At 43.3% G+C, this 27261-nt stretch overlaps 1 protein-coding gene and 1 long non-coding RNA gene across 4 annotated transcripts in view; one reads left to right on the top strand and one right to left on the bottom strand.

Annotated features, from left to right (window-relative positions):
* Positions 1-1827: 1827 nt before the first annotated feature.
* Positions 1828-18456, bottom strand: LOC125631478 (uncharacterized). Its single transcript, XR_007354957.2, has 3 exons — positions 18364-18456; positions 6905-7037; positions 1828-4088 (listed from the first exon to the last, which is right to left on the bottom strand). It is a non-coding gene; the product is annotated as an uncharacterized LOC125631478 (long non-coding RNA).
* Positions 18457-18864: 408 nt separating this feature from the next.
* NXPH1 (neurexophilin 1) overlaps positions 18865-27261 on the top strand; it is a 170380-nt gene continuing 161983 nt past the window's right edge. The window contains exons 1-2 of one of the 3 annotated variants that reach the window (XM_048838243.2): positions 18865-19182; positions 19922-20083. In XM_048838243.2, coding sequence (XP_048694200.1) covers positions 20030-20083 — 54 coding nt within the window. In that variant the 5' untranslated portion in view covers positions 18865-19182; positions 19922-20029. Of the gene's footprint in view, positions 19240-19921; positions 20084-20893; positions 21174-27261 lie in introns of those variants that run through there. The other 2 variants (XM_048838241.2, XM_048838240.2) reach the window with 2 other exon arrangements.

Below are 27261 nucleotides of genomic sequence, written 5' to 3'. Positions count from 1 at the left end.
AAGCCACTACTAAAGAAGTAGATGTAGCAGCTTACCCTGTTGCTCTCCCAGACTCAGTCACTTAGGTTTGTCTACATTCCAAAAAAGTCATTGTAGGTTAGCAGCTAGAGTTGAACACCAAGCTGCCTTGTAGACTTGAACTTGAGCTGCTAACCTGCGTTCAAAGCTGAGGGCATGTCTATACTTACCTCCAGAGTGATTGATCTAGGGGTCAATTTATCGCGTCTAGTGAAGATGTGATAAATTGATTGCTGAGCGCTCTCCCGTCGACTCCGGTACAGCACCAGAGCGAGACGCGGAGGCACAGTCGATGGGGGAGCGCCAGCAGTCAACCTACAGCAGTGAAGACGCCGTGGTAAGTAGCTCTAAGTATGTTGACTTTGGCTATGCTATTTTTGTAGCTGCAGTTGCATAACTTAGACCAGCTTAGCTTGCCCCTCCCTCCCCCAGTTTAGACCAGGCCTAAATTGCTGGGTCTTCACTGCTATTTTAACATGGGTTAATTAATCTGAGTTAAGAATGCAACTTTTTTTGCAGTGTACACAGACCTTATGTGAAGAGGTCAATCTTGAGTGTCTTTTACCTGAAGATTCTGTCAGAAAGCTGAGCCCAAAGTCACTAGGCATTTTAGAGATGCAAGGCTTTCTTCTACCCATGTGGGAGATATCAGCCTCCTCTCTTTTTCCCTCAAGCAAGTGAGAGTAGGGAGAAGGAACAGCTTAGACCCCACTATAGTGAAGCAGTGCAGGGAGATGAAACGGTTGAGTTGCCCACCACCATTCAGTGTGGGAAGCCTTCATCAAGAAAAAAGAATACAGCCTCACTGCCAGGAGATGTGGAAGGGAAGGAATTATCTCACCTGCTGCCTCCAGGAATGGGGATGGAGACAAGGAGTATGTGGGGCTTAAAATGTTGGTGGATCTAGGACCTGCAGTTGTCAAAGGACCAAATAGAAAGGTTGAAAAGATGAAAAATGACGTGCTACTCTTAATCTGATTTCAGTGTTATATGCAGGAAATTATTGACAGTAAAGTAGCCATGGTAGGTCTCCAGCAACAATGACAATGTAGAAGATTAAGCTAGTTGTCATTCTTTTGTCTCTTAAATATTGTGTTCTGAAATGACACACTGATGTGGGTGGCCATCTCATTTTGAGTCATATGACCATCATCTTGTGTTGGACATGGAGACTCAAAGCCCAGCAGTTTTGCCACTGGGTAAAAATTAGGTCTTTTTCAGAAACCTACCATTATTTCAATGGAGTTTTGCAGAACAAGCAAACCTACTATCTATTACAGGTTTGTCAAGTGACACCTGGGGTTAGCATGAATCAAATCTCCTCACAGTTTCTATGATGTATCTATCGTTCCATCTCTTTCTCTTCTTTGCTGTTCTGTGAGCTACTTTATCTCCTATGCGGCCTGGTGCTTAGTCTCCCTCCACTTCATGGAGAGAGACAGGAAAATAGTCTGAGGGCTCACTTATTTTCTCCCCAGGGCAACACTGGGATACAGACAAAGAACTCCATGACTCAAAAGTCAGTAAACGGTGACATGTAATGAGAAACACATGCAGGGAGAGCCAGCTAATGCCCACAACCTCTGTAAGACCATTGTAATGAAAAGAATCTTGCGTTTGTCACAACCTGTAATCCTAAAATCATCATATTACTTAATAAAATGGAAATTTACATCAGCATATTTCTACTGAAGTTTCATATCTTGCACCCGACTGAGAACACAGAAGCATCCAATGCATCATAGCTAAATGAAATTCATGGTTAAGACTAGGAAAAAATGCACCACATGAAAATACAAGCTTCATGTGTTTATGAAATCCCATTTCATGAAAATACGAGTAAAAAGTATGATTTAATTGGTACAACTATGTTTCCTTGCTGTAGTCCCCCTTTTAAAGTAGACTATATAATCCAAACATTGATTGGCTAGTATAAGATTCACATTTTACTTAAATCATACATCTACCCAATAAATGCAAATACACATGAATGTTGAAGTGTAACACTGTGAAGTCAATGGGTTTCCTCTGTGTAATTCAAGAAAAAGTCATGGTACATCCATGGTGAATATCTTAAATATCTTAAAATGCTTACTTGTTTATTAGCACATTCAATTAGCTGAAAGGAGTATGGGTTGCAAAAATGCTAACTACATGTTCATTTTTCTCCATATTCTTGGCCAAAAGCACTCTTGCTGACAATTGCACTTTTCAAACAGTCCAGCTTCATACTTAGCATTATTTATGATTAATTTCACTTTACCTTCTATTGTAGTTCTGGCTACCATATCTCATTCTTATATCTCATTCAAGACAAGAGATGCTGTCCAGACTCCGGCTTTCTGTTTTGTATGTGGTCACCTCTGTGTGCACTTGAGCTGGTCAAAAGTTTTTTTGGTCAAAATGAGTTTTCAGTGAAAAATATCTTTTTGGCCAAAATCAAAACATTTTTCAAAATGTGTCTGTTCTGACAAAGTTTCATTTATAAAATAAAATGAAACAAAGCATTTTAACCAGAGTGCAATGTCCCATTTTGATATTTTTGAGTTCAAATGACTTTTAAAAAAACACATTGTTTTTTTATATCAAAAACCTTTTTAATGTTTTAAAAGGTCAACATCAAAATGAAACAATTTGATTTGATTGAAATGAAATGTTTTCATTGACCCCCAAATATTTTTTTCCCCAAAATGTAATTTTGTGGGAAATTTTGAAATTTTTCGGTTTTGTTCTTTTGGACCGGAAACTTTTGAACTCACAGAAGTCCGATGAAAGAGAAAATCTGGTTCCTGCCTAGATGGAATGTGCACACTTGGCTGCACTAATAATCGCATGCCCAGATGATAGTTTTTGTACACAAAAAGTCCATTTATCAAAACAGATTTTGTGTGTGCAAATTTTACCATCTGCACATGCTGTCCGAATTGTATCTAAAGAAGCATGAACATTTGTCTGGAATTGTCTGTCTAATCTATCACTGTTCTTATCACTGCACTATTTGAGTGCCAATGGTGCTAGTTGCTCATGGTTCAGTTATCCTCCATATGTTTACAACTTCATTCTTTTCATATTTATTCCAGTATTTTAGTAGGGACTTAAGCTAAGTGCAGGAGTGCTATCCAAAAGTAGCAACAACATCAGCTGGAAACAAAAGTGTTGTACTCAAGATGAAGCTGTGTTGATATTTCACTTTTCTTCCTCCCTAAAGTCTTCATAACTCCTTCAGCAGTTTGGGACTATTAGCTATCGTATTTCACAGGATGGCATCAGTTCCTAGACATCATCTTTTCCCATCATTATATGGCAAAAACATTTGTATAGAGCTTTTCTGTACTTCAGTTCTTCCTTGATCCTCTTCTGAAGCCACAATGATGTTCATTACACAGCGTTCCCACAATTATCTTTGTCTGTTAAGGAGCTGGTTAGCAAATGCTTTCTTGGGAACCCTGAAAGACTCTTGGCCCTTAATTTCTTACAGTCTTTTTTCAGCAACTACTTAAGTCTTCTCATGTGGAGGGATTAAAAGGTTGCTTTTTCTCTCAGATTTTCATGATGACGTACAGAGGTGAGTATTTTTCACTCAGTCACTAGGTCTTTAAGCAGTATACATACCTGAGGCTCTTCTTCCATTCATCTTCCTTCCTATCTGTTTCTCCTGTGTAATGTCACTTTCATCTCAGTTTTTTGTTAGCAGCTCATCTAGCATCAGCTGGTACATAGTAGTACAGTATCCCATTTTCAAGAGCCTGATGCTGTACATAAAAGGATGCCTTTCATACCACGGTACTCTTTTTCATCTTTGTCAGTCACTGGTTCTAGTCCAATGACCTTTTCACTTATCTTTACAATACGCCTTTTCAAAATCACAAACAATTTCTTGCCACCAGCTCACTGCCTCTTCCATTTCCACTCTTTTCCTTTGCCAGAACTGTGTCATGTCACATCTTGTCACTGGGTTGTCACCGCTTTATTGAGAACTGATCTTGCATCTCATTTTTATTTTCATTTCACTTGTATACCACAGTGCCTATAACATCCTCATTTAGGGTTTCGAATTCTTGGCACCATTCCTTCCAACAGAAGAAAAAACAGGGTGAGGAGATATGAAGCTAAGCCAAATGACAAAGTCCTACTATAGCTAGAATAAACACTCATTATTGTGGGATCCTTCTTAAACACCTTAGTGCCTCGCTGTATAACAAGCTCAATTTTACACGGGACAGCATTAAAATGTTTGTATCTCATGATAAAATACTTTTATTATGCTAGGTACTAAATACAGCCATGGGTTGTCAATGTTCTTTGGTTTCAGTGATGAACTGCAGGGTTCATGCATCTTTAATGTCAAGAAGGAGAACACTTACTGAAGAGCTGCTCAATGTGCTGTCCATGTTATTAAACATAAAGACTCAAAAACTAATTCAGAAATGTCTGAATTCCTTAGAATATAGGGATGTTGTGAAAGCTGTGATTTCTGTCGGAGTTTGTTTGAGGAAGGACCAAAGGGAAACAAAAGTAACATTTCTCCCAGCTTTGAACAATGAGTATAAGTAGCAACAAATATATAATATGACATAGCTGGCATGCAGATCTTTTAATTTTTTCATTTTCTTGTCAGCAACTGTTAGATTTTGGGGGAGCCTAAACAGAGCCATTGCACTTCTGGTACTAACCCTCCTTGACGACAGGCCAAATGCCAAGTGAGTCAGAACGGTTGCTATTCTTACCCTCCTCAACTCCCCATCACTATAATCTTTACTCCTGTGTATAAGATCTGAGAAGGGGAAAGCCAACACTAAACGAACAGACAAATGTGTCCCCTTATAGAAGGCCTCCAAACTAACTCCACCCAGCAGAGTTCCAGTCGGGAGAGGAGTCACTTAACCCAGTCCGTAAGCCCCTTATCTCAGAGACTTAAATCAGAATAACCCACTTTACAGTCAGAAAAACAAGTTCCTCGGGCCTAGGTTAGACTAGTGACCTGGGGCCTGCAGCAACCAGCATGACTTCTGATGCACTGTCTCACCCCCATCAGCATCCTTTTTTCGTATATATAACCTAGCCTCAGGGCTTGATTGTGAGCACCAGACTGTCCCTTAAAGGGGTAGCACACCCTTCACACCTTGTTAAAAATGGATGGGATGTCGTTTTAGCTAGAAGTAGAGAAGCACATCATGGGAAATGCATAGAGCAGTGTTTCCCAAACTTGGGATGCCGCTTGTTCAGCGAAAGCCCCTGGCGGGCCGGGCCGGTTTGTTTACCTGCCGTGTCCACAGGTTCAGCTGATCGCGGCTCCCACTGGCCGCGGTTTGCCGCTGCAGGCCAATAGGGGCTGTGGGAAGCAGCGTGGGCTGAGGGACATACCGGCCGCTGCTTCCCGCAGCCCCCATTGGCCTGCACCGCGAACCGTGGCCAGTGGGGAGCCGCAATCAGGCGAACCTACAGACGCGGCAGGTAAAGAAACTGGCCTGGCCTGCCAGGGGCTTTCCCTGAACAAGAGGCGTCCCGAGTTTGGGAAACACTGGCATAGAGGATAGGTCTCTGCCCCCAGGAGATTACAAACTAGGCGCCAGATTCTGCAACTTTGCTTTCATTGAATAGCACTTATACATGTGAGCAGTCCCATTGGTGAAGTCAGTTGGGCTGCTCCTGAGAATTCATCTTGCTCTGTGTGAGTAAGTGGTGCTGATTCAGGCCCTGCATGGGTAATGGTAAGTGCACCCACACAGAACATCTGAACAAGGTCTTTACTTCACATCATCTCTTAGACAGCTTGTTATGGCTTAACAGCTCATTCCCTGGAGATGAAAAAGCAAAGGGGCAGCTCAACAGCAGAAGAGGAATTTCAGATTGACGTCTAGGGCCACCTTTTTAAAAATAGCCTCTGCTTTTGCACCAACAATTAATTGTGACTAGTTGATGCAGCTGCAGATGAAATCAGGGAGAAAGTTGTCTAAATGATATCATTTGCACAGGCAGTTAACTGCCACCACATTTTTGCATCTGCAGGTGATAGAGGGCCCAAAATTATGGAGGCAAAAATATTGAGCAAGTTGAAGTCCCTTTAAATATCTGGTCATCAGTGCTGTCAACATGATTCAGAAGGGGTTGATCGACTGGACAGTTCCTCAGGGAGACTGTCTTTAGCAGCAGCAACATTGTGAATATTTCCCTTCATTTTGGTTGATATTATAGGATCAGTAAAGCCTTCAGGAATGGAAGACATGCCACTGGCTGTATCCACTGGTTCAACGATGGACCAATGCGCTCCGATACTACAGATTTACTTTTGACTGTGAAAATGAATATATTGTAAGTGTTTATAACACTTGTATTATTTCCCTCAGGCACAATAGGAGAAGGTTCTGACAGCCAGGCCAGAAAGAAACACTGACCAGGAACTCCTGAGGCCCACTCCTGAAAGTCACCTATGGCCTAATCCTGAACCATTGAAGTCAATAGGAGTTTTGTCATGGTCTTCAGCGAGAATAGGCTCAGGCCATTAACCTCTCTGCGTCAGATACCACATACGTTAAAAGGGGATAATAATACTGATCTGCTTCAGTGGGATATTGTGAGAATGAATTAGTAAAACTATGTAAGTGCTAAGTATTCAAAAGTGCATGGAATTATTATATTGACTCATTTAATTAACAGTGAAGTTATAGTCCATTATATTAATTATATATATCTATGTTTAAATACATGTGTGTGTGTCAAATAATGGCTGAAGCTATATTGTGAGGGCTGTATGTTATAGCAAATGATTCAGCGTTCGCAATAAGTTTTCAGTGTAAGCCCTATTTAACCCTTAAAGAAGCACGGATTCCATTTATTTTAAACATATGCCCAATTCAGCATGGTTCAAGAAGGATGTCCAGCCTACCTTGTAATAAAATGCCACCTCAGCGTGGTTTATAGACGATGCCTTACAGGTATGTGTTGGCTTGGAGAAAGTGTCTGGTACAGCATGATGAAGAGAACAGTACGTTCATAGCAAAAATCCCATTTTGGAGCAGCTGTACGGAGCAAATAGTGTGAAATCAATTTTAACAGTGAATATTAAGTTTTACAGCATTATCAGAAAAAGATGCTATCACTAGTCCACAGATTTTACACTATTTTGTCTTAAATAAGGGTTCAACCAATTAGTCAAGAAGTTACAATTCAAGCCTTTAAAATAAGAGTATACAAATGTAACTCTCTTCCTCTTTCTCTTTCTCTCCTTCTCTCAAGGTTATGCTCCTGCAAACATTTGTACACGTATATATACTATGGAACTGCTCACATGATTAATGTTAAAGCATAAATATTTGTAGGATCAGGATCAGCTAAAACGGCACTCATTTCCTGAACGATCTTGCATGGAGGAGGGACATATTCTGCATAAATCGGAAACCTCCATTACAATAGAAACTTTGTAAATAGAAACCACCATTACTATACATCTATGCCACAAAGACATACAAAAGGATGATACCCACAAGGACTTTAGTTATCTTTTATCTGCTTGAGGTTTAGTGGTGGAGTTTGTATGGTTGAGCTGATACTATCATTGTTTATATTCCAGCAGTGCCAGGAGGCCTCATTCAGGCCTGGAGTCCTGTTGTTCTGAGCTTTGTACAAATACATAAAAAGCCATAGTAAAGTAGGCTTCATCATCGGTTTGGATTCATCTTAATTACAGAAGTCCATTTAGTTAGTATTTATAGCTGAAAAATTTAACCATTTGATGATCACATTTTAAAAATAAAATAAAGAGTATGAATTTCCCAGTTGCCCCAGGGTAGGTATATTGATGTAGCTTGTGGTGCTGAGAATCACTAGAGTATGCCAGATATATGTTTTACTGAAGAGGGCTCAGGGTCACTGATCACTATAGGATGATTGAAGCCATGTAACACAAAATTAAGCTTAGAATAATACTGTAATAAAATGTTTTTGAGAAGTTGCATTGTATTTTCACAGTGCTCTCCTCAGCCCACGGATGCCTCCTTCCTTCTCTTATGCTCAAATACATTGGTTAGTCTTTAAGGTGCCACAAGTACTCCTTTTCTCTTTGCAAGAGTGGCTACTGGGGTGAGTTCCTATTTGAACTCCTCTGCTTTCCACTCTTCAACAGTATCCCCAGGTAGTGGATCTTCTCCTATATACTTTGCATTAGCAATTTTCTGCTTCACTGCACCTCCACTATGAGACAAGCTTTAAGATTTAGTGATCTTACAGCAGAGTTGAGTAACAGCACTTCCATTTCCTTTTACAAAAATTGGCATCTCTCTTGCCTTGTGAGAGCCTTAGCCACTGTCACTCAGACGACAGAGGCATCTAAACAGAAATAGCAACAGAGAAATCCAAGGAAAGAGCAACATCAGCCATTTGAACAACAGACATTTAGCTTTTGTATTTCTTCACTATCCTCTGTACATTATGGAGTAATTTTGTGCTCTACATTTGAATCTGAGCATACATCAAATTGAATCTTGTAATCATGGAAATGGTATCTCAGTTCCTGTGGGTGCATATATATTGTATATACACATCTATCTAACTAGTGTGCATTTGGTTAAGAAGCATAATTTCATTGAAGATGAGGTCTGTCCTTTAGGTTTACAGGCACAATTTGTGCCCATGAAATGAATGATGTTCACACATCTGGGTAGCTGCAGTCTTAAGGCAGGTTTCCACAGTTCAAATGTGGGTGTAAAAATGTGGACACAAGTTGTGCCCACAAAAGGAAAGGGACCCTTCCAAAAACTTACTCCTAACACTTGATTTTTTATGAACTGATGGTTTTATTATTGATGCATTGCATAAACTGAAGAAATTCAATAAATGCATAACATAGGACAACCTACTTGTGAAATAGTAGATGTGTTGGCGGTTTGCATGACTGACAAAGTAAACGATGGAGATGTAAGTAGGACAAGTGACCGACCCCCAGAAATGTGAATCTAAATTTTAAGGCCTGTTATGTGATGCTTGACTGATGCTGCATAATCTGATGAGACGTCAGTGGACAAAAAGGTGATGTTCATCTTTTTGGTTTGGGCTCATTATGCAATTCTGGTTTAGCAGCTCTGAAACCATTTTTCATTCAAAAGAGAGCTCTTCATTTCTGGGTTGGGTGGAATCTTAAATGCATAAAATCAAATACCCTGATTCTTCTCAGTCTAATTTGTTATGTCCCCTAAATGTAAGGGGAATAGTTGTCTTTCTACATAAAACATACCTCCTTCATCATCAGATTTAAGACAACCAATTATTTAATTGCTTAAGGCCCTGCAGGCCTGCACACAACCAACTTACCAGCCACAGTTATTATCATTGATTATTATTTGTACTGTCGTAGTGACGAGAAACCTCAATTATAAATCAGTGGCCCCTTTGTGGCAGGTGCTGCCCCGGGCCACAAGCTTGATGACCGGCGAGGAGTAGACTGGATTGTACCCACCAAATATCATTTCACATAGTGTCTTGCAAAATCCAGAGTTGGCCATGATCTCCTTGCCCATAGCTTGGGTGTAATAGCAATGAAGCACTGCTAAGCAGGCTAGGCACCTTAAGAATATGCAAAGTGAAACTCTTGATTAGTTAGGGACGTATCGTGTCTTCACAGGCCCATGTCAGGGCCAGTGCAAAAGTACATCACCCCAGTAAGTGTTTCAGCAGACGTTGTGTCTTAAACATGCACAATGCTTTCTGGAGCTCACTGGCACACAGGGAGCACATATCTGTTGATGCAGCATGAGGTCCCCACGGCAGCTCACTAACACGGCTGAAGGGCTTAGATGTGAGGAGTAAAGCCATGGCTCAGCCTTCTCTTCTTCCCCCCATCCCTTTATGGTAGCTAGGGCTGCTATCACTATCCTATCCTTACTCTCAGTTATGTATGGGTTGCGGGATGAGGAGGAAATCTTTGGATACAAACATTCATAATGGTTTATGTTAACACTTATACTGTGACTCCAATTTTATTTGGAAATCAGCATCATATTGACATTAAATATAGGTCCTCCATGGATTTACATAGTGATGAATGTTGTTAAATTGGCAAATTGAGATTCCATGTTTTAAGCAAAAATTATAGCCCTACTGTATAATTACATAGCACGCTTTTGTAACAATGCTAAAACTATTCTATAAGGGTCTGATCCAAATCCCATTGAAATCAGGGGGAGTCTTTCCATTGACTTCACTAGGCTTGAGATCATGGTTACCACATAAAAATTAGCCTTAGGTACAGGTTGGAAAAGAGACGGCTAAGGGGAGATATGATTAAGGTCTATAAAATCATAACTGGTGTAAAGACAGTAGATAAGGAAGTGTTGTTTACTACTTCTCATAACACAAGAACTAGTGGTCACCAAATGAAATTAATAGGCAGCAGGTTTAAAACAAATAAAAGGAAGTATTTCTTCATACAAGGCAGTCAACCTGTGGAACTCCTTGCCAGAGGATGTTGTGAAGGCCAAGACCATAACAGGGTTCAAAAAAGAACTAGATAAATTCATGGAGGATAGGTCCATCAGTGTCTATTAGCCAGGATGGGCAGGAATGGCGTCGCTAGCCTCTGTTTGCCAGAAGCTGGGAATGAGTGACAGGGGATGGATCTCTTGATGATTACCTGTTCTGTTCATTCCCTCTGGGCACCAGGCACTGGCCACTGGCCCAGAAGACAGGATACTGGGCTAGATGGACCCTTGGTCTGACCCAGTAGGGCCATTCTTATGTTCTTATGTTCAGTGTTTACAATCCTGTCAGAGTGAAAAAAGACCGTTTTGCTGTATCGCTGACAGAACACTGTTAAATGCAAAATGTGAGAAAAGTAGAATATCTAGTCTCATTTTAAACATTGTTCTAGCTCTTTGCCTGTTATTTTAAATTTATGAATAGCTGTGTGCATAATTGTCAGTTTATGCTTGGGAAATGTCAGTTTAACGTAGGATGTATATTGCAGTATTATATGAAAACACAAGGTGGCACTGGAGGATTGTACCAATGCACTGTAATTAAGTCCCCTTGTAAATCACATCATTGTCAAAGTCAAGGAAACCATAAATTTTTACATTAAATGATATAAACCACGAAAATTGGTCATTTCTCTTTCTTCTGATTTTGGCTTCACTTCCTAAGAATTTTTAGTAAAGTTTTGTCAAGAGGGAAATGGTGATGAGGCAGTACATAGCACAGCCATTACAAGTGTACAGCAAAGTAATCAAACAAATCGACATTCCTTTGTTTTCAAAACATGTATTTGCTAACAGTGTTGATCCTACAGCTGTCTCTTTTTGTGCCACATGTCCATACCTCAGTGATGACTGCACACGAGAAGATACATTTATTTCCTCAATAATTTATTTGCTACACTGATTGAAGCTTTCTTTCACATAGGTGTTTCCCCACCCTTAAATCACTCTAAATACAAAAGCTTTAGTCTGCATTTGGTTAAGGGGTCTTCCGGGATTCACCTGGGCTCTAAAAACTTTTCACAACACACAGATCAATCCCAATGGTCATTCTGATATTTCACTTTTGTTCTTCATCTTTGAAAATAATTTACACAAGAAATTCATTATTTATCTTCTTACAACATATGAAATTTGGCAACTTTCCCCGTCTACATAAGGCGTGGCCCCTAACCACAGTCTAATATTTCTATTACATCTCAAGAATACTAAATATATTGCTCCAGATTCTCTCTTGGGGTAAACTTGCATAACTCCATCAACTTCAGTGAAGCTATGCCAATTTACACCAGCCAGGGATCTAGTCCATTGCACATATTAATATATGCAGCATGTATAATTGAAGTGTTCAATGCAATTATATTTTTGCTTATGGTAATTTGCCATAAAAAGAACATGCTGTACATAAACAAATAGAAAATATAAATGTAACTTCAAAGGCAGACTGAAAAAGAACATAGTATAGTATAACCCTATGCCAGTGTAAGGTCTGCCCGTGTGGAATCGCTTGCAGGATTGGGGCCTTAGAAAAAAAGACTGCCTAACTGGAACAATGCATGTCATGGCAAAAACTATTGGATAAGGACCTCAGTCTTGCTTCAGTTGAAGGTAATGCCAAAACTCTTATTGACTTCAATGGGAACAGGAGCTGGCCCCAAATTGTATGGGGCACACAATGCCATCAGACTTCAAAAGTATTTTGAACTCGGAAGTTACTATTCCACACACGGTTTGTATTGTAATGAAAAACTATGTCAAGTCATTTCATGATTACAAAAGAAATAGTTCAATGAAATAACTCATCACTCAAGTGCCGTACATCGTGTGCTGTCTGTTGAGTTAGCAGCAAAATCAGGATGCAGTAGGTGGAGCTTAGTTCACCAACTCATCTTACAGTAAAACAATTAAAAAAACCATGGAGTCTGAGTTCTCATGCTATTTAGTATAAGGGCCATTTCCCCTTACCTGTACACACCAGTGATTGTACTAAACATGAAGGAGATTGACAGATGAACCATGCACTTAGTCTGTTCCCTAAAATATCTTTGTTCCTTTATTAGAGGCTCCCCTAAGAAAAAATTAACTTACATGGCTACTGGAGCAATTCTATTCATTTACAGATCTGAATATTAACTTAGTAGCTGGCACAAAACAGTTCCTTTGCATATGTTAACAGTTGTATCATTAAACATAGGAACTGAGGCTGTTTGTTGCTCTACACAGAATGTGTGGCCTCTGTTCAATTCCCAGTGAGAAAGGGATCACATGACAAAAACCAGCACTAGTTTTCAGTCTTGCTCTCATGTGGATGGCCAAAAAGCCAAGGACGGGATGGGCTTGAAGAATGATCTGTCCTCTCACCTCTCAAGATGGTTGTTTCAGAACAGAGCTAAATAACACTGATGGGGCAAAAAGTGGAAACTTGCCCGGCTTTGCCTTTGCTGTGCCTGTTTTGTAGATAAACAGGCAACTTCTGTCCCCAGGTTTGTAAGCCCAGCGCTATTCCTGAGCATGAGGAATTCCCGTGAAAAGTAATAAGAAGGAATGACAGAAAGAAAGACACTATGAGAGTTCTCTCCAATTATAGTAATATTGGGACAGGAAGCTTATTCTTCCATATGGTATGAATGGATGGCCCTTGACCACATTCTTGGGGAAGAATCTGACATTATGGGCTATACTGTACTACTTAGGCACTATCCCCAGCAAGTACGGGCCAGAGCTGTGCCACCCTAACCTCAGGGAGGGATTTTGCCTCAGAGGGATACAATCTGTTCCCCAGCTCTCCACTGCTCAGTTGCTCTCTATGGAGCAGCCTTCTCAATGGGGCATGCCTGGCCTACTCCATGGATTGATATAGTGCAACACAGCACCGCCCCCCAACCATTATGAGGCAATGTGCACTCCATATAGTACATGGGAGGAATAGTTCTTGCCCTCCCCCAAGTTCAGGGACTGTGATTTTCCTTAGCCATTGTATGGGGCATGCAAGGGCCACAAGGGATGGCTTCTCAACCTTTCTACTCTCCCTGTGCAGTCACATGAAACCCCAGAGACAGCTGGACCTGTTGACTCTCCCCTACTTTAATTCCTTCTGTAGTGCAATTTAATGCCCTTACAGCTTCCTAACTGGTGCTATTCAGGTTGTGGTTTTTGCACACACACTTTAAACAGAACTTTTGTTACCAAGTTTTCTGTCTTCAACACATTTGGTCTCTGGGGAGTTATCACTTAATAATCTCTAGTGTAACCATCCTGAAGGATCCCAGTACCTGGATATTAAATAAGAGGTTCACTTAGACAGACTTTTTTTCTTTGTTTGTTGTTGAAATCTTATTGTGTCTTTAGGAAAATCACTCAAGTCTTTGTATTTTCTGGACAGACTATGCTCACTACACACTTCCTTCCCATTACTTTTCTTTATGGTATTTCCTGGTTTTCTTGTGGGTGTAATTAACACTATTGTATCTTTCAGATAGCCACAGTATAACATTTCAAAGATCTAATAAATGAAATATCTGTGAAATGTAAATACTAAGATTTATTACACAGATTACAGTTTAGAAAAAAAGGCCTCCCATGTCAAGAAGATTAAAAAGCTCTTTTACTTATTTTTATTCATGATCTTGACAATTATTTTCTCTCCTTGAATTCAATGGTCTTGTTATTAAGCAACTGCTGAGCATAATCCTTGTTGTAAAGAAGTATACACATATAAATATATAAATTGCATTCCACTGAACTCAAGCTCACTGCTCAAGATTCTGATCATATACACAAGTGCAAATCTGGAATAACTCCACTGAAGTCCATAGAATCATACCAGATTTACACTAGCATAACTGCTATGAGACTCTGGTGCACCTTTGTACACTACAATCTACTCCATTCACAAGCTACTGAGAGCCAGCCTCAGCTCCCACTGACGGCATGCCTCCTATTGAATTCAGTAGGAACTGGATCAGGTCCTGAAGCAGAAGGGGAAATTATAAAAACGTATCTCAGGAATTCAAGTCTTCTCTGTGGAAGTGGTTAAAATGTCTCTGTATTTTTTATATAGAATGTAGCAAAGTGTCACTTGAATGGTGTCTCTGGCTGTAATCACTTATAGGTCAATGGAATAAAAAAAACCCTCACAACCATTTTTTATGAAAAGAAATACGATTACTGCAATAAAATCAAATCCTGACCTTGCAAGATTATATAAATAAAATGTAAACAAAGAATGAAGACAAGGAACTCAGTTTGTACAATAATTATAAAAACTTGGTGAAAATACGCACAGTTCCATGGAACAACAACAAAAAAAATCTATTAAATATGTGAAAGGGGTCTGTTTTAAATGGACCAAAGCATGGACATTCAGAGTTCGTTGCAATGGGACTATTCACATGAGTGATGTGAACAGGATTTGTCCCCATATACTCTGTAGTGCAAACACACAGAGGCAATGAAGCTAACGGGAGGCCACAATCTGTCTTTGTTGTGCATACACAACACCAATTGTATTCTTCAGTAGTTCAGCATGCAAACTGATAGAAAGATAAAGACTGTTTTGGTTTTTCATTTCAAGACAGCCACCTTGATATACTAATATAGCTCTTAAAGAGATGGAGCAAAACTTCCATTGACTTTAATAAGAGCAGGATTTCACCCATGGGCACTAAGTGTAACTCTGGATCCTAAATAAGCTGAACTTTGGGGAAAATTTAGATCGGGGCCAGATCCTCTTCTGTGTAAATCTCTGTAAGCTCCATTGATGCCAGTGGAGATATGTCCATTTACACAAGCTCAGAATCTGGCCTCAGACTGTGACCTCTGGCCCTCCTCTATTTCTTTTCCGGTGCATAGATGTTTCCTTTATTTTTATTTTTGAAATGCTGTTTGACAGAAGAAAATAATCATTCATCATTTGTGTGAGTTTTGTCATGAGGAACTGAGATCTACTTAGTATATACATTTCTTACACACTTATGCACATGAAATATAGTTTGCACAGCCAGCAGGTATGTTTAGGACAATACCTTGATAGTTATTAAATTATTGTTGTGATTTTCTTCTAATACCAAAAGTAACTGAACTACATGACTATATGGACTAATCACTTGCCATTGTTTTAGCATTTTTTTTGATCCATTTGAGTCTTCTAAAACTATTTTTGTAATATCCACCCTTATAAACTCTTAAATTGGGATTTTTAATGGGAAAAACTCAGTGACTGAGAGACTGTCCTTTTCCTCAAACTGTTCTGCTAAGGACCACTTTATTAAACAGCATACAAATGGCTGCAATTAAAATGCTCTTTTGAAAAAATCCAATACTCCACCCAGGCTACGGTACTGATATTATATAGACTCACATAAAAGTCAAATTATTTTGTAAAAAGTCACTTGTAGTTAATGTCAGATATTCAATAGCATCACATTTCATATGAAAAATGTCACGTGTGCATATAACAGGAATCCTTTGGAACATTTTGTTTTTTTAAATCAATCACAGCCAGCTTCCTACTTGCTTCTTTAGCATGCTGTTTTCCTTCCATCAACCCCTCTCTGCCAACAATATAGATAAGTGACAATAGAAACAGCCTTTCTGAAGTAAAGCCCAATTCTACTCCAACTGAAGTCAATGCCAAAATTGCCATTGACTTCACTGGAAGCTGGTTTGGAGGAACAGCACCTGATCCAAAGTGGATTGAGGAGAGTCTTTCTATTGACTTCAGTGTGCTCTGGATCAGGCTCAGCATGTGTAGAAGAGAAGCCATTTCTTTCAAAAGTATATACAGCCAAAACCTCTCTCTTGTCCCTGTGATTAGACAACTACCCAGGAGTAGCCAGAAAGTGGAAAAGCGCATTCAGGGCCAGATCCTGCCCTTCTTATTCAGGCAAGACTTTCATTTAATTCACTCAGGGTGACATCCTGGCCCTGTTGAAGTCAATAGGAGTTTTGCCATTGATTGCAGTGGGACCAGAATGTCACCCTTGGGCTTTTACCTGGATTAGGACTGTGGGATTGGGCCCTCCAGTGTAATATCCTCTTAATGTGCCTGATTTAACACACATAAAGAAGACTCGTCCTCCTAGGAACCCCTTTCAGATTTCCTTGGTGCCCAAGCACGCTGGACAGAACGTGGCATGTCCGTTAGTGCTGGGCAGATGCTCAAAGAGCACAGACACGGTCACTAAGGCTCATAACCCCTTTCCTGGGGTCTGATCCAGGGAGATGCTGAGCTCCCTGATCTCCCATTTACTTAAGATATGGGAACAGATCCTTTGACAGTAAGTCTTAGTACATGCGATCTCTGGACATATCAATGCCCAGAATCCTCTTCCACAGCTCACAGCTATCTGACATCAGAATTTGTGGCCAAACACTTGGCCAAACTGAAAGGATCCTATGGATCTTTCCTGCCTTCTCTACAAGTCCGTTCTCCCTCTTATTGAGCCCCTAGACCTGTAAATGAGAGTCAGAGGGCTAGATTCTGCCCCCTTGGTCACAATGAGTAATATTTTACTCTGTGAGTGGCCCCATTGAAAGCAGGGGGATTTATTTGCAGGGTCAGTTACTACTCAACTCAGGGTCAGGTTTCAGTGGTGGCCGTGTTAGTCTGTATCAGAAAAAATAAAAAGAAGAAGAATAAAAAGAGGAGTCCTTGTGGCACCTTAGAGACCAACACATTTATTTGGGCATAAGCTTACTGCTCAGTAGTCATGCTCCTGCTAGCACTGGGAGAGCGGTGGAATCTGGCCCAAGGCAAGGGCGGGGGTTATAGGATGTGTTCTTATAACAGTAAGTGGTTAGAGGCTGGGTGTGTGGGATAAAGCTCCTGCAGTAGAAGGCCGCAGAATGGCTATTGACAGTGGCCAAAGGGGCAGCGGGTTTGTTTGCTTTGGGGTAGGAAGATGATGGGGCTATTGATCACCTGGGACTCTTTCCCTCCTACAATTTCATCCCTGTTGGGGAAGGTGGCCAGGGAGCTAGCTAGTCCAATGAATCTCTTCATCATTATTCATGTATATTACCGTAGCCTCTAGACCAGAAACCCAAGCCAGGCCTGGGCTACCCTGTGATGGGAACGGTTTCTGAAGTGGCAGAATATTGGGGTGATTTCTTCCAGGCTGCAAGCTTCATCGTCGATAACCAGAGAACCCTACATACACGGGGGCAGATGAGGCTGGAAGAGGGATCTCAGACGCCTTGAGGCGTCCAACCTGTGGGTATCGTGAGGAAAGGACATTGTGTCTTACTGGCAGCGTTCATCTCAAAGCACTGATCACAAATCACCTTTTTATGGCCATGTTCCAAACGCAGCCCCCCCCCCCGAGTTTACACAACACTTTGCAGATCAGAATGGAGCCGTCGGGTTGCGGTATTAATCAGCGGGACGTGCTGGGGTGGGGAGCAGCAGGTATCTGGCAGGACAGCTGGAGCCGTGGCTTTTCCAGCCGACCATGCAGACAGGTTGGCTCTTGGTTTCCCTTTTGTCAAACGCTAAATCAAGAGCTTCGGCACGCGACCTTTGGCAGCACACCCGGAGAAGGCCGAGGGCTTGGCTAGGGTTCTCCGGAGAAAACAATGCCCCTCCCCGCATTTCAGAGGACCGGGTGACATTTTTAAATAGCCCCCACCCCGTTTTTTTGTTCCAAGACAAAGCCCCGTGGGACGATCGCTGTACAGAAGAAGGCAGACAAGGGCGATCAGACCTCGCTCCTAAGTCATGCCAGTGAGCAGCACCGCGGTGGGTAGCGGGGAGCCAGGCTTCCCAGCTCAGCCCAGAGGGGCTGCAGCGCCCGGGGCTGCTCCCGGCGCCCCCTAACGAGGAAACCCTTCATTAAATCCACGAGGCTGGTAGGCGGCTCCCCCAGCACCTGTAACCCACCTCTTCGCCTGGCTTAGCCTGTCCACGCCGCCTGTCTGCGGTCACCCCACGCCCCGGCTCGCTGGAATTCGTCAGCCGGAAACGATCCACAGAAAGAATCGTACCATTCAAGGGGGGTTGTGTGTGTGTGTGTGTGTGTGTGTGTCGGGGTGGGGGGAAGCCAGCGGCTGAACAATTCTTTATTGGCGTGGGATGTTAATTGCTACTGAAGGGGAAACAGCCTCCCGGTGCTAATGCCGTGAAAAGGGCCGGCAGGCAGCGGCGAGTCCTGGCCGGGACCGAGGAGCCCGGGAGAGCCCCCTGGTGGCAGGGCAGGGCCAGGCACAGCGCCTTGGGCGGGCTCTGATTCGCCGCCCGCTTTGGAGGGACTGATGGGATGCTGCTAAACTCGCCTTTCTCTCCCCCCAGCAGGGACTCTCGGACAGTCCGCGGCTCAGACGCTTTATTTTAAAGACGCGATCGGCCAAGGTCTTTACAGCTAGGTTTGATCAGGAGTGAAACAGCCTCGTACCCCCCCCGTCCCCCCCCCGAGCTCCAGCCAACAAGTCCCGTGTAACCGAGACAAACAGCCGGGAAGGCTTCGCAGCGCGGCGGCCGCGGCGCCTGGCTGCCAGACGGGAGCTGGCGGTCCCGGCAGCCTCTCGCTTCTCCCCCTTGTAAGTTTCCTGCGACGTGGATCGAGTCGGGTCCCAGCCAGCGGCGTCTCCCTTCCCGCACGCTGGATTCACGGCGGCACCTGCTTCCACGGGACATCGACGAGCGTGACATGGAGAGGCGACGCGAAGGGGACCCCCGGTTCCTAGGAGGCTGCCAGCCCCTGTAGGTTTACATGGAGCATTCCTGGCGCGCCCTGGCTGCGGTCGGACCCTACAGGCAGTACGTATGGAGAGCAGCGCCGGGGCCCCGGCTTGCCCCAGGATGCGGTCCTCCGGGGGGCTAGCTGGGGAGGGGGACATCCGCTTAGCCACATGTCTTCGGGCGACCTGCGGCACGCTCGGCTCGGGGCAAAGCCAGGCACGAGTGAGCAGGGGCAGAGTCAAGGCAGCTGCTTTCTTTAAAGTGGGCGGGTGGGCGCGTGTTTGGCTTGAACAGAGCCCGGTCGGGAGGCGAATCGCGTTGCCCTGATCGTAAACGTCTAGGCGCCTCCTAGGTCCCCAATCCCGGGAGCTCCTGCCCCCCCCCTTTCCCTCCCTTCTCCAGCCTGCTGCTGCGTGGCAGTGGCGGTGAACTAGCAGCCGGCTGGAGCCCAGATCCTCCTGATATAAGACAGCCGGGCAGGTCTGGCAGCCAGTGGCACCAAAGACTCCTGCCCAGCCACCTCCCTCGCCAAAGGGCTCCGCTCCCAGGAGCGCCAGCCCCAGCAGCGCGCCAGCCAACCCCGGACCATGCGATCACTTGGCTCTGACGCTGGATTAACTCGATTTTAATCGTTATTTGTCCCCCACCCCTCCGCCTCTCCCTCCTGCTTCCCCCGCCCCCTCTTCCTCTCTTCCCCCCCTTGCCTCGAAGTCTAACCTTGTCTTGTGGTCATGGGGTCTATAATTTCATTTTTGTCTAGGCTGGTGAGAGCTCTGCTTGTTCTGTAAAGTGGATGTCAGGTGGATCTATGGTCTCGAAGGAACAAAGAGCAAACGAAGGGAAAGCCGCGGAAGTTTGAGCCGGGAGGATGCAGGCTGTGTATTGGTACGCGGTGCTTCTGCTGCAGCCTACTCTCTACCTGGTAAGTTTCAGAGGTCCTCTTATCTTGGGGGGTGGGGGAGCGGAGGGGGAGAGGGAATCGGGCATCACAGAAAAAACCAACCAACCAAAACTCATCACCCCACTCGGATCTCGGGCGGGAGCTCTCGGTTCCAACCGCGTGGTCAGGTTCCGGGGCTATTTCTGCTTTACTTTCCCTGCGTGTGTGAGTGTAAAGCCTGTAGGCTTTGTGCTGGGGCTGCAGCTGCACCTGCCGGCGACTTTCTGCTGGCGGGGGGGGCTTGTGACACTAACCAGGAGGGGGAACATCTGCGCCGCCTCGCTTTGACAGCTTTCCCCCGGTGGTTTGGGGGGGGGGGGAAGGAGGGAGTAGGGGTCTGTAACTTTCTCTCCGGATTGAAGTGTAGCTTCCAGAGCTGCCGATTCGTTCAGAGGACAAGTGTATGCGCTGCAGGATACTCGGAAAGTGTATAAAGCAGGCGGGGAATCATCGCCCCAGAACACGCCCCAAATAGGTAACGGCTCTAAAAAACATCATTTCCCCACACCCAGGAAGGTAATAAAAGCTCAGGCTTTCTATGCCGAATGCACATTTTCCGGGGCACGTTTCCCCCGTGCCTCTTCTCTGAAGGGTGTGCTTTGAAATACCCTCTCAGCGTGTCTTCCTCGCTCATTCTGTACGGTAGGCAGGTTCTTGTTTACTACTTGTTACTGCTGCTAGAACCCCTTCCGGGTGGGGATCACTGTCACCGAGCCACAACAGAAGACATTCCTTTGGCCATTGAATACAGTACCGTCGTGTAAACACTCACTGACAAGCGCAGCTAGTGTTTTCTGTATGAATTGTCATTGACTTCCATAGCAAATCCCCTTGAAGATTACCAGGGGAACACAAGTAAGCAGGAGTGTTATCGCCTTTAACGCACACTTTAGTCCCTATATAATCACAAAGAACAAAGCAGGGTAGACGGCATGTCTTCAGTTCGCATCCTTTCTTTCCTATGGTGCATAGCAGGCAAATCAAGCTCTGGGGATCCGTTCTCGGGTCGGAAAAGCAGTTGAAGCTGCTTCTAGGCTCAGGCTGGGTGAAAATAAGGAAGAGCTGCAACCACGTAAGTGTATTTTCATAGCTGCACACTTAATGTTCAGATTGGACGAGAGGTGTCTTTAACGGGTCACAGGTTCAATGCAAGGGTTCCGGGCTGCTTTTCTGTGCGCTGCTTCCTACACTTGCAGCATGTGTCCGCCGGAGGGCGCTGCGCGTCAGCCTCAGCCCAGCCCGGGACACGTTGGGGGTGAGCAGGTCAGCACCGGGGCACAGATGAGAACGCACACGTCTGTGTGGCACCTGCCCGTACACCCTCCCCAAATGAACAGCAGCAAGTCAAGAGGCATAGCTGAGAAAAGTGAAACCACCCCAGCTGGTCTCCTTCCTCCGCAGGACGAAGCAGACAGCGGGGTGTAGAAGGAGGCAGGTCTGGAAGCTTAGAAACGGGAAATGGATGAGGCGGAATATGATGTAAAACGTAGACATGACAACCATAGCAGACGAGAGGGATGCTCGGGTACCGCTCAGCTAACCCGCGGCAGGACTCGAACACACACACTCCCGACACGATTCACGCCCCTCGCGTCACCGGTCGGCGGCACATCTGCAGCAAACGTTGCTACTTTCCGTGAATTTTATAGCATATGGCAAATAATCTATCAAACCCAGGCGCGAGATCGATCCGTTGTGCTACATTTTGAATGTGTTTGCTGGTAGTTAAACTGTTTTGCACTCATTACAACAACAGTGCTGGATTTATTCTAACGCGCCGCAGACTGAACAACAAGCGCATTAATTCTCCTTTAATTGTAAACTGGGAGCATTTGAAAACCATTCAGTGTGCAAATTATGCTGATTCAATTACCGTTTAGTTACAGACTTCATTACCTGAATGCCTTTTTTTTTCGCAGGGCTTGGCATTACAGAGGGAAGGACACAATTTTCCAATCTCCCTCAAAACAATGCAAAAATATGATACAATAAAATAGAGAATAAAAGACAATTTAGGGGGAGGGGACACTCTTCAGCCGGGTTGTATCTTCTGCCAAAACACTCAGGGAAAAAAATAAATCCAAAGGATTTCCCCCCTCTAACCAGATACTTATTTCTATCATGTCTATGAATGTCTTTATACATTGATTCCAACATCTTGCTATAGATTTAACCTGTTTTATGAGGGGCTTTAAAAGTTCGAATTAGGCCCTCATGTAATAACAATCTGATAGTAGCAATGAAGCAGGACGTTTTGATTAAAACTTTAATGCAGTGTCAGGAACCAGCAAGATGCAACGTTGTGCTATGCCTCTCCCTTGTGTGTGTACGTGTGCGTGTGTATAAGCCTTACACAAACGCATACAACTGCATAGAGCAGTTACAACCAGGATTTAAAGGTTCAGCCCCCAGCCATTTAGGATGTGAAAACAACTACGTTCGGATTCCCACGTAGTTTGTTTGGGGAAGGGTCGTATAGGGAAAAGAGTCTCCTTACATCTAAAACAGACAATACCCAATGACAGTGTACTTATCAAGCTTGGGCTGCACCAAGTTAAACAAATATAGATATTTGCCAGCCTGGACTTCAGCTCAAGCCAGTGTTCTCCCTCTTCTCCCCCCCCCCCCACCCGCCGTTTCCAATGAAGTCTTGTAAAGTACAGTTCTGTTTTTATGGAGATATATAACCAATATTCCATCCGGCCTTATGTGAAATTTATAGAGGTCACTGCTGATACAGATGAATCTTAATGACTAGGAATTTCAGGTGGAGACTTTCCTTGCGAAAACGGTTTCACAGTATTATATTTATTTATAAATAAGGGGGTACTCCAGATTTGAACAGACATATGTTTCTCTCTCTGTTTTGTACTATATTTCTGTACAAAGAGGTGAACTGCTTGATATGGTCAGATTTGATTTGCACAGTAGATGCGTTTCCTTTGGCCTAAAGGAGTACCTTTTTGGTGGAATTAGGATTTAGTCTTTAAGTTTCCTGTTTCCTCAGTCTGGAGGATATGATATGAGGCACATTGCACTACAGGAAGTATTTAAATGCTGCACTATTAGCCACGATTTTAACTAGCGAGCCTCAGTTTCACATTGTTCGTTCGAAAGCTTCTAGTTGCAATTTTCTGATTAAAGTTTTCTTAACTGATAATGCTGCATCAAAACTCAAAATCACCCCTGACCTATCACTAAATGTAACTCAAGAAAGAAAACATCACGCATATATGTAGTCTTAGCACTTCTTAATTTTGAATGATATATATTAAAAGGGCATTTTAGCTTTACCATAATTGCTAAATAAAAAGCTTATTCTCATTTAATTCCTGTACACTTCCAATATGATGGAATAGAATAATAAAAGTCTAGTCAGACACTTTGTACTGGGTTGAAGCAACATGCTGTAGAAGTAGCGAAAAACAGATGGTTCTTGGCAAAGAGATCCTAAGTGGACTTATTTCTCAAGGATGGGCCAAAGAGATGAGTCGTACCATTTCCACACAAATTGCTAAAGCAATCCACTGTAAGAGTGCAAACGACTGGAGTTTGCTGATCACGGCGCAGGTATATCCACGGGAATGTTACATTCCAAATGGAATAACAACTTAATTCCTGTGCAGCAGTTAAAGGAAACACGATTGATTTGATAAAGTAAGATGACAAGCATAATTTCACACAATCAGCCTTTTCGAAGGCTTGCATGCAGGCAGTTAAACCATTCCTACTGGAAAATCTTTTTGTCATTCGGCGGTTGAATGATGTACATTCTTCCTGGAAATCTCAAACAGTGAAGGCGAAGTGTTTGTTGGTCGCAGGTTTCTATATACCTGTTTTCACAATGCGCATCCGCATAGACTATCCGAGTTCGATTGTTTTATTGTGAACTTCCAGTGCTTTATATTAAACGAACAGGGTGCATTTGTTTCACTCCCTGGCTAAAAGTGACCCATATTCACTGCCTAGTTCTCATCTGGCAAGAGTAGCTGGTGGAGTGCTAAATACAATAGCAGCGCTGCGGTGGAGGTTGCTGGGACAGGGAAGCGTATTGTCGCCTTTCCCAAGCTAAAAATGAAGTTACTCGCAAAAGATTTAAATTAACTTAAGCAGGCACCACCTTTGGGGAGAATTTTCTGGTCCAGAGCCGGAAGAAAACACTGGTAAATAGTTCGTTTGATGGGAATTCTTATCAGGATGGCACTTGTAAAAAAGAGAACTTGTGGCACCTGAGAGACAAAGAAATTTATCTGAGCACAAGCTTTCGTGGGAAGTGAGCTGTAGCTCACGAAAGCTTGTGCTCAGATACATTGGTCAGTCTCTAAGGTGCCACAAGTCCTCCTTTTCTTTTTGCGGATACAGACGAACACGGCTGCTACTCTGAAACCTGAAAAAAGAGAGGAGATCCTGGTTTTCGCAAGACAAAGGTTCGCAGAAACCATTTATTCTGAGGAATGATTACGCTTGCAAATGGGTTTCAAAATGTACTGCTCGTGTCCTTCGGTGCTTCACCGGGTTTTTAAAATCATTCCCCAACATTACTGAAGTTTGGGGGCCTTCCGATAATCCGAGTGTAGCTTTCCTGGTGCAGATCGGCTGTTTAAAATTGTCCTCAGTGTACGTTATTTTCGGAGGGGGAGAAAACATGAAGTGAATGGCTACAGAGTTTGTGTACCTCTCTGATTTCTATATGTGTCGCATTGTTTGCGGTCATTTCTGCCTGTTTAATGAGAGCAATTGTTGCTGTGAAAGAAGATGTGGCTGTGAAAACAGAATGATTTTTAAGCTCGGTCCTGATGTCCTACTTTTCCAAACATTTCTCTAGGCTGCGAAGGAAAAAAAGATAGGCAGCATTGTCCCGCAATAACCACTCTACAATATTTTCAAAGGGGTATTTTGAGCTGAAAGCACCTGGGTATTGCTTTTTCAAATAAGCAATTTTCTGCCTTTGGTTTATTTGATGGGGGACGGGGGTGGGAGGGTGAGCAGAGGATTGGGAATGTTTTTTAGTGAGTTCACACCATCTTGAACTAGACTCTTTTCGTTTTCAAATGGCGTTTAAATACCTAAAATGCTGTCTTTTATATAGAATAGCTCCTCCCTGGAAGACACTGCACTCTGATTGCGATGGGAACTGGCTTGCTTGCAGTTGGCAGGTTTCCTAGTAAGTGAAGAATGGTGATTTCTGTCCAGGGCTTAAGTTCCTAACTCGTGAAGAGGCATGTGCAGCAGGTAGAAGTTTAAGGAGGTTTTCTCTGCACTTAAAAGTCCCTTTTGCATAGTTCTTAGCACACAGCTAACTCTTTTCAATCGCGGAGGGAAGCAGTTTGGAATAGCTTTCGCCTTTTAGGAAAGGCACCTGAATGTAACCTAATATCCCCGCCTCCGTGTGATTAGCCAAGTCAGTAACTAGAGGTATCCATTTTAAGCTCCTTAATATTTCCCTGTCCCTCTAAACCGCCATTTTAATTAATAAAAAGACAATTTCCCCAGTAAATTCGAAATTGCAGAGAAGCTGGTTAGCAAATCAATTGCTCGGAATAAACAGCGCCTTGAGAAAATGACTCCATGACCCACCCTTCCTTTCCTAGGATTGGCTTCTGCCCTTCCGATTGCATTTTTGTTAAGTTACGATTGTGATTTATCAGATAGTTTAACTCACAGCTTGCTCTTCTTGTAAGTCAGCATTAAACCACCTCTTGGGTGCTTTGTAAATACGTCTGTCGCATTTTTATGCAGCAGATTGACATGTTGACGACTCTGCTTTAAGGAATGTGACAATAAAGTGTGTGTGTGTGTGGGGGGGAAGCCAACCCAAAGCTTGGCAAGCACTTCATCAAGGATAAAAAGGTTCTCCTGTAAGGATGTCACTCAATTTATTGTGAAAGTCGAATGAATTACGTTTAATGAAAGTGCTCCCCAGATGAATATTACCAGCAATTTCCTGAGTTGGCTCTGTCAGATTGATATGAGGAAATGCCAACCTGTATCAAAAAAGATCTCCAATCTCAATTACTATGCAAGCTTTCGAAGAGCTGCTTTTATTGATATGCTATATATTGGCGGATATATTGCAAACTGCTTGCCGTTCAGCAGGACTGCCCACCCCCCCCCAGTTTATTGTTTAACCCTGCGGATTGTTGGCTGTTGTTTAAACTTCTACCGGGTGCCCTGCCTTCGGAGGGGAAAAAACAACCCACAGTCCTGAAAAGAGGAACAGAGACAACAGCCATGTATTTTACATGGGATCACAAACAGAATAGATTTTATTCTAGTTTTAGAAAGTTCCGTCAGCACGCGTGGGCCTAATCGAAGGTCAACCTAAAATGACTAACTTGAGCCAACACAACAGTATTTGATCACCCCATTGTTAGTGTATTTATAGGAGACAATCCATAGCATTATAATATTTGTTACTATTCGCAATAGCAATGTTCCCCCTTTCTTCCCCGGCCCCCTAGGGCCTCTTGGGACAATTTAGAATTTCCTTAAACCCAGGAGGAGACAGAAAATCTCTTTTGTGTTGTGAGACGCTTTTCTGTTCTATATACTTTATCTGCAATGACAAAATGTGCTGCTTAGAAAGACAGTTCCTTCCACACAATCCATCTTGCTGGGTTTCTCTGTGATTCAAAGAGGGATTCAAAATACCTCTTCCCTCGCACCACATCCTTTCAGTTTTCAACTCGCAGAGACTGAGCGGGGGGAGGGGGGGGGCGGCTGCCAGAGAAGGACAACCTACTGATCTATGAACCACAGTCAAGAACTCCTGACAGCAGGGATCAGGGCCAAAGGAATCTGCATAAATGGAAATTCTTAGCAGGCATTATAGAAGAGGCGGGGGGGGGGGGGATATAACCGCCCACCCTTTCCCATTTCTGGTTATTTTTGATTCCTAATTTCATATTCTTTATTGGAGCCGGGGGGAAACTTTATGTAATGCAAGATTAAGCGACTTTTTTTGAAAAATATCCCCCCTCCCTTGGAGATGTTGAATAGAGCCGAAGCAGTTATTTACATCAGTACAGAAGTAGGGGCTGAGAGCGCGGACCAGATCTTTTAGCTTCAAGCTTAATGGCTTGCACACTTACAAAAGTGACCTGGGCAGGCTGTTTTTAAAACGTTTGCCAGTCGCTGGATTCCAGGAGAGTCCAAGCGTC

This window comes from Caretta caretta, chromosome 2 (assembly GCF_965140235.1).
Source record: "Caretta caretta isolate rCarCar2 chromosome 2, rCarCar1.hap1, whole genome shotgun sequence".
In the NCBI taxonomy this organism is placed as follows: domain Eukaryota; kingdom Metazoa; phylum Chordata; order Testudines; family Cheloniidae; genus Caretta; species Caretta caretta.
This window is presented reverse-complemented; position numbering and strand designations above follow the sequence as displayed.